The sequence below is a fragment of the Clupea harengus genome, chromosome 2, assembly GCF_900700415.2.
Source record: "Clupea harengus chromosome 2, Ch_v2.0.2, whole genome shotgun sequence".
NCBI lineage: Eukaryota > Metazoa > Chordata > Actinopteri > Clupeiformes > Clupeidae > Clupea > Clupea harengus.
Window position 1 is genome coordinate 406,523 of NC_045153.1, and position 8,228 is coordinate 414,750.

Here is an 8,228-nt window from a genome sequence, read left to right on the forward strand (position 1 = left end):
GTAAAGATTTTGTGGACTAATTGTTTCTATTGTGAATGCAGGTATGTGGTTTGTACAAAATGTAAATGTTTAAGAACGTTCAAACTATACGATCATTCAGTGTGCTATGCCAGTGCTGTCTGTCTTTTTGTTTGGTTTATTTAGTCCTTTGGTTTGCACGAAGATTAACAAGCCGTGCATTTTGATTTCCATATGATTTAGAATGCTTTGCAACGCATGCGGTTAGCCAGTAAGGCAGTGTTTGCTAGCGGGTACCTGAGAGCTAGTCTATCCCTGTTGGAGATGTACGTATGCAGTCGCGTTTGCAGTAAATATTTTGTGGACTAATTGTTTCTATTGTGAATGCAGGCAATAAAAGCCACTGTGAAGAACCCCTGGTCCGATTCTCTGTCATTGATATACACGAGAATGAGGGTCGTTACACACACACACACACACACACACACACACACCTGAGTGTTTTAGACTGTATTAACACACCTGAGTGTTTTAGACTGAAGACACACCTGAGTGTTTTAAGACTGTATTAACACACACACACACACACACACACACACACACACACCTGAGTGTTTTAAGCGCACAATGAGGTGCTCTGGATTTGATCAAAAATATGTATGTATACAGTACTGTGCAAAAGTTTTAGGCAGGTGTGAAAAAATGCTGTAAATCATCGAGTCTGTCTGGGATTACATGAAGATTGGTGCATACAATTATCTGAGGTAAATAGCTGTGACACCACAGTGTACAAATTGGTCATGCAATATGACAGTGCATTTTGCAACTGCCACTTACATGGTAAAAGTGGTAAAAGTGAAAAAAAATGCTGTAAGTCATCGAGTCTGTCTGGGATTACATGAAGAGACAGAAGGATTTGAGGAACCCTAAATCCACAGAAGATCTGTGGTTAGCGCTCCAAGATGTTTGGAACAACCTACCAGCCGAGTTCCTTCAAAAACTGTGTGCAAGTGTACCTAGAAGAATTGATGCTGTTTTGAAGGCAAAGGGTGGTCACACCAAATATTGATTTGATTTAGATTTATCTTCTGTTCATTCACTGCATTTTATTAATTGATGAAAAGAAACTGTTAACACTTCCATGTTTGAAAGCATTCTTAGTTTACAGCATTTTTTTCACACCTGCCTAAAACTTTTATATGTACAGACTCTGCCTTCAAGGCAAAGATTTTTAAAAGTCTTTCACTCTCTCTCTCTCTCACACACACACACATATAAACACACACACACACACATCTCCTCACACCATTTCTCTCTCTCTTTCTCACACACACACACACACACACACACACAGACACAAAAACACACACAGACACACACACACACAGACACACAACACACACAGCTCCTCACACCATTTCTCTCTCTCTTTCTCACACACACACACACACACACAAACACACAAACACACACACAGCTATTCTCATTCTGTAACACTCTGGTGTCACATGATTGGTTGCTGTGAAACGACGCTTTGATCCGCAGAGCTGCGCCCCGATGAACGCGCGCGGAGACGGCGCCACCCACACTATCGAGGTCGCGAGCTCTCCCGTGAAGGGAGCTCAGCTCTGCGATGTGTTGAGCTGCCGCTGTTTTCTGGTCGCTTCTCGCTTCCCTCAGCTCTGTTCCAACTGCTGACGGTAGCAACGGATGCAGCGGGGGAACGGAACTACCCACCCCCCGGCCCCGGTCTGTCTTCACCGGTGCCCTAGCGGCTCCTACGGCACAGAACCCCGGCGCAGCGTCGACTGCTCCAGGCGAGCAGATCAGCCTACCTGTCATCGGAGACGCTGATCACTCCGTCTTCTTTCGGGATGATGACCGCCGTGGTCACGAGCTCCTGCGACGTTTCGATCTTGCTCAGCAGCACAGGCTTTCGCGCCTGGGCACGAGGTTGGATCTCCGCGGCCATGTCGATGTTAAAACCGAGTTTCTATCACCTGGCGGGCGCGAGGTAACATACCAGCAGCACGGGCTGCACGGGGGTGCGCGAGGGTTTGTTGTGACAGACTGGGTTACTGCTCGTCAGCTGACCGCGTGCGCGCTCCCGAGACTACGCACAGACAGACACATCATGTGGTCGGGGCTTCCTGAGGACTCGCGGGGTTGGAGGGGCGATCCAGAGTGTATGGAAATCGTAGCGCGGACAGGCACGCGCGCCGCTGACCGAGCGGAACACACCCTGAAGAGCCTCGAATATTTGCATAACCGGAAATGTGACGCTGAAAGTTGAACGGACGCACAGGCGGTTAAAGTAGCTTGCCAACAACACCAAACTGAATCACTCACTGGACAAACACACACACACACACTGTGATCGGGAAGAAACACACACACACACTGTGATCGGGAACAAACACACACACACTGGGATCGGGAACTCCCTCGAGAAATGGATGTTTTCTTTTTCTGGCATTCGGTCTCAGTCAGAGCTGTGGCCGCTCGAGCTCCCGTGTCGCCGTGCACGAGGATAAGTGACCCTGAACTCTTTTCCCTCAAATGACCCAAACAATCTCCACCACCACCTCACAACACCTCAAACTCAATAACAACAATGAATATTAGCGTCTACAACTGACCCTAACCCAACTGTTCTCTACAAACTTTCGGTATTGTTTTACACACATTTCCCAAACAAGCATGCAACGCGCACGTCTATGTAAACAGTGCTGAAATAACACGTCACAGACGCCTTTTGAACTTCATAGGACATAAAAGCCAGTTGCTAATAAAGGCAAATGTAACTTTAACACCCGTATCGTAACGGCACCTATTAACGCCCCAGCTATTAAAAAAGTGATAAACAGTTAAAAACATTTATAGATCGAAAACTCTGTAATCAATCAATCTTACATATTTCAGTAGCGGTGGGTGTCTAGATTAGGACTGGTAACTGTAAAGAACTGATGTCCACTCAATAAGTATATACATGTACACATTATATGACAGTAACTTCTTTGGATTTCAACTGAAACGTGCTTTCAGTTTTTTTTCCATTGTGTAGACCGACACGCAAAATTAGCTGATACAGGAGGTGGAACCCATTAACAGCCTTTCTGTATATATGTCTATGGAAAACTGTATGACCCTCACAAATTCTCATCGCGAAATCGAATTCGTTCAGTTCGTTCCATGAGGTTTTGTAGGCCTACACACAGAAATAAATCGCTGTCTAGTACACTAAATAACGCTGTACAACTGCAATTTTTTGCACACATACAAGTTAAATACCCCTTTTGGGTAGGAGCGTATGGTGTTTAAAATCCGTTATCCTGGTTGATACAGAAATCAATATTAAGTAACATGTACCCGCGTGAGGCTGTTAATAGGTTTCGGGCGTTAATAGGTGCCGTTACGATATATCACCTGTATATCACCTGTATATCTTAAGAATTATTTAACAAAAATCCTCCTCTGAGGAGGCCAATGACACACACATGCACACACATGGGCAGTAGCTAAACTGAACACAGCAGGAAAGCACTGCAACACACACTGAACACAGCAGGAAAGCACTGCAACACACACTGAACACAGAAGCACTGCAACACACACTGAACACAGCTGGAAAGCAACACATACTGAACACAGCACACAGCAGGAAAGCACAGCAACGCATATTGAACACAGCTGGTAAGATCATTGGTGCCCCACTCCCTTCCTTGCAAGACACATACACCACCCGCCTCACCCGGAAAAGCTACCTCGATTGCGAGTGACACCAGCCACCCCGCACACAGTCTGTTCAGCCTCCTACCCTCTGGAAGAAGGTATAGGAGCCTCCGTTGCCACACCACCAGACTCAGAAATAGCTTCATACACCAAGCTGTCAGGAAGCTAAATTCTCTCCCCTCACTCCCCCCAGCCATATCCGTCATTCTGACATGAGGCTGAAATCCCCCCCCCCCCTTAAATCACTCAGGACTCTTGCACTTTTATCACTTACGTTCACCATAACCACTTACTGTTCTACTTGCACTGCTAATGTAACAAATACATCTTACAGGATGTCTTTTTGCTGCAATTACCAAATTGTCTTTTTTTTGCACTACCATAACCTCACTTTAAAGAAAACGCATGCTGCTGTACATGTATCTGTATGTTTTACTTAGTATTTACTTAGTTGTATGTCTTAACATGTGAAGTAATTGACAATAAAGCTACTTTGACTTTTGACTTTATTATACACAAATAATGCTAATGATTATAAAATAATATTACACCGCATTCAGATTTGTTTGTTGCATGACGTGCCAACATATTAGGTACATATTATCATATCTGTGTGATGAGTCTGTCTGTCTGTCTGTCTGTGTGATGGGCCTGTCTGTCTGTCTGTCTGTCTGTCTGTGTGATGGGCCTGTCTGGCTGTCTGTCTGTCTGTCTGTGTGTCTGTCTGTCTCTGTCTGTCTGTCTGTGTGATGGCCCTGTCTGTCTGTGTGATGGGCCTGTCTGTCTGTCTGTCTGTCTGTCTGTCTGTCTGTCTGTCTGTGTGATGGGCCTGTCTGTCTGTCTGTCTGTCTGTCTGCCTGTCTGACTGTCTGTCTGTCTGTCTGTCTGTCTGTGTGATGGGCCTGTCTGTCTGTCTGTCTGTCTGTCTGTCTGCCTGTCTGTCTGTCTGTCTGTCTGTATGATGGGCCTGTCTGTCTGTCTGTCTGTCTGTCTGTGTGATGGGCCTGTCTGTCTGCCTGTCTGTCTGTCTGTCTGTCTGCCTGTCTGTCTGTCTGTCTGTCTGTCTGTCTGTGTGATGGGCCTGTCTGTCTGTCTGTCTGTCTGTCTGTCTGTCTGTCTGTCTGTCTGTCTGTGTGATGGGCCTGTCTGTCTGTGTGATGGGCCTGTCTGTCTGTCTGTCTGTCTGTCTGTCTGTCTGTGTGATGGGCCTGTCTGTCTGTGTGATGGGCCTGTCTGTCTGTGTGATGGGCCTGTCTGTCTGTCTGTCTGTCTGTCTGTCTGTCTGTGTGATGGGCCTGTCTGTCTGTCTGTGTGATGGGCCTGTCTGTCTGTCTGTCTGTCTGTCTGTGTGATGGGCCTGTCTGTCTGTCTGTCTGTCTGTCTGTCTGTCTGTCTGTCTGTGTGATGGGCCTGTCTGTCTGTCTGTCTGTCTGTGTGATGGGCCTGTCTGTCTGCCTGTCTGTGTGTCTGTCTGTCTGTCTGTCTGTCTGCCTGTCTGTCTGTCTGTCTGTCTGTGTGATGGGCCTGTCTGTCTGTCTGTCTGTCTGCCTGCCTGTCTGTGTGATGGGCCTGTCTGTCTGTCTGTCTGTCTGCCTGCCTGTCTGTGTGATGGGCCTGTCAGGATACGTAGATACTCCAGTGCTTTGGTAGACTACCATAGAGGTTACATGGATACTTCAGTGCTGTGTTTTCCATCCATCATATTTGTTTGAGCTTAAAATATCTTATATAATAAATCAATATAATTTATATATATATTTATATATACTGTATAATAAAGGATGTGAATGTACCGTTGCAATTATATTGATAGGTCTGGCTTTATTGTCAGTTGTGATTTCCCTGTATGTCCTGCCGCTGACGCAAGTGAGAAGCCCCTGTTCAGAAGCTCTTAGCTGTATACGACTAGGTGTTACCCCTGGTGGTGAGAATGGGCAACCACACCTCCTCCTCACTGCCCCTGTTCAGAAGCTCTTAGCTGTATACGACTGTTCTGGAGCACGTCAATCTACCAGCCTTTTTAATAATAATAATAATAATAATAAAACTTTATTTATATAGCATTTATTTTTAAGCACTACCTACGCGTACAAATTGTAAGGGCTTCTATGAACTACTTAGGCTCTTGATGCTTTCGGGAAACCCGGTGCAGATCATCAGTTTACCATAGCATAGCATAGCATAGCATAGCATAGCATAGCATAGCATAGTATACTATAGCATAGCATAGCATAGCATAGCATACTATAGCATAGCATAGCATTAGCATAGCATAGAATAGCATAGCATACTATAGCATAGTATAGAGTAGTATAGCATAGAATAGCATAGAGTAGTAGGAACACATCGCCCCAGTCCTCCACTCCCTCCACTGGCTTCCAATTAACCAAAGAATAATTTTCAAAGTCCGTGTCCTAGTTCACAAGGCCATAAACACTACTGGTCCAACTATCTCCAGGACCTCCTCACCCCTCATTTCACATCCAGGACACTCCAACCTCTTTGCAGTTCCCCGGACAAAATTGACTAAAATGGGAGATGGTGCCTTCTCCTCGCTAGGGCCACGACTCTGGAACAAGCTCCCGGAGAACATTAGGGCCTTAGATTCCCTCACTGCTTTTAAATCTCACCTCAAAACTCACCTGTTCCTCTCTGCCTTCACCTAAAGTCCTGGTTTCTGTTTTAGTTTTGTGTGTTGCTTTGAGATTGCGTTGTTGAAATTGTTTCTGTCCTAAATGGCTGTTTTTAATACATATTCTCCAATCTCATTCAAATCTTATTAATTATTTTAAATGAATGTATTATTTTTTGTATTTAATATTATCCTATTTTCTGCACTTCATTAGCACTTCTATTACTTTGTATTATTGTTGTTGTGACTGTCTATACTATGTTAAGCACCTTGAGACTTCTTTGTATTTTAAAGTGTGCTATACAAATAAAATCCATTATTATTATTATTATTATTATTATTACAGTATTCCGCTGAAAACCCAAACAAGGAAGTCAACGGCGCGTGCCGTCTATCTAGCCAATCACACTTGCGCGACACTATGTGACGAACTCAACGACAGCCAATCACACGTGCGCGACACTATGTGACGAACTCAACGACAGTAGGGTTTTAGGTAGGTAGCAGACACTTCCAGGCGACGGTTAAAAGTGTCGACCAATACGTCATTTCTGTCGGCGACGGTTTCAAAAGAGTCGGCAACATAAGCATACACACACACACACAGACACAGAGACACACAGACACACACACACATAAGCATAAATGAAGCTTTACTTTCCTCTACGCCGGGTAAAGATGGAAGGACCCTTACACATGTACAAAACTGAGCTGTTTATTCAAATATTTACACATATGTACACAAATATGTGTGTGTTATTATTTATTCGTATGTACACAAATATGTGTGTTGATTTTCATCAGGGTCATGCTAAATTGTAAAAGGATATTTACAGATATATACATGACTGTATGTGTGTGTGTGTGTGTGTGTGTGTGTGATATATACATAACTGTATGTATTTGTGATGCTCATGACTGTAATACTACAATGTAAAATTATATTTACAGATATGTACAAATGTGTGTGTGTGTGTGTCTGTGTATGTGTGTGTGTGTGTGTAGTGGGTATGTGTGTGTGTGCGTGCAGTGTGTATGTGTAGTGTGTGTGTGTGTGTAGGTGTGTAGAGTGTGTGTGTGTGTGTGTGTGTAGGTGTGTAGTGTGTGTATGTAGTGTGTAGTGTGTGTGTGTGTGTGTGTGTGTGTAGTTCATAGTGCTTGCTCTGCTGGATTTAAGACTCGACCCATGAAGAGGATGGATCCTGGAGAGAGAAATAATCAGTATTAACACACACACACACACCTCCCCCCTGTATATATATATATACACACACACGCCTTCCCCCTATTTATATATATACACACACACACCTTCCCCCTGTATATATATATAAATACACACACACACACACACACCTTCCCCCTAATTATATACATACGCACACACACACACATGCACACACACACACCTGCATTTGTTGTTTATGTGTTGTTTGCTTATGTTTGTGTGCATTGTTTATTTGTGTGTGTTTGTATTTTCTGTGTTTTTGTGTGTTTGTGTTTTTTGTGTGTTGTGTGTTTGTGTGTATGTGTGTGTGTGTTTGTGTGTTGTGTGTTTGTGTTTACCTGTGTTGAGGTGGCGTAAGAGGAAGATGAAGGGTCGGTCAGCTTTAAACACAGGAGCACGAGACCGCTTCAGCAACATCATAGCTGAGAGAGGGAGAGAAGGAGAGAGAGAGAGAGAGAGAGAGAGAGGGAGAGAGAGAGTGGGGAGGGACAGAGAGAGAAGGAGAGAGAGGGAGAGAGAGAGAGAGAGAGAGAGGGGGGAGAGAGAGAGAGTGGGGAGGGACAGAGAGAGAAGGAGAGAGAGGGAGAGAGAAGGGAGAGAGAGTTGGGGAGGGACAGGAGATGGAGAGAGAGAAGGAGGGTATGAAGGAGAGAGAGAGGAGAAAGGAGAGAGAGAGAG

At 44.6% G+C, this 8,228-nt stretch overlaps 1 protein-coding gene across 2 annotated transcripts in view; it reads right to left on the minus strand.

Moving 5' to 3' along the window:
* Positions 1-2,142, minus strand: part of wdfy2 (WD repeat and FYVE domain containing 2) — an 11,188-nt gene extending 9,046 nt beyond the window's left edge. The window contains exon 1 of one of the 2 annotated variants that reach the window (XM_031580380.2): positions 1,794-2,142. In XM_031580380.2, the coding sequence (XP_031436240.1) occupies positions 1,794-1,930 (137 nt within the window). In that variant the 5' untranslated portion in view covers positions 1,931-2,142. The remainder of the gene's footprint in view (positions 1-1,793) is intronic. The other variant, XM_031580376.2, reaches the window with a different exon arrangement.
* Between the last annotated feature and the right edge of the window lie 6,086 nt (positions 2,143-8,228).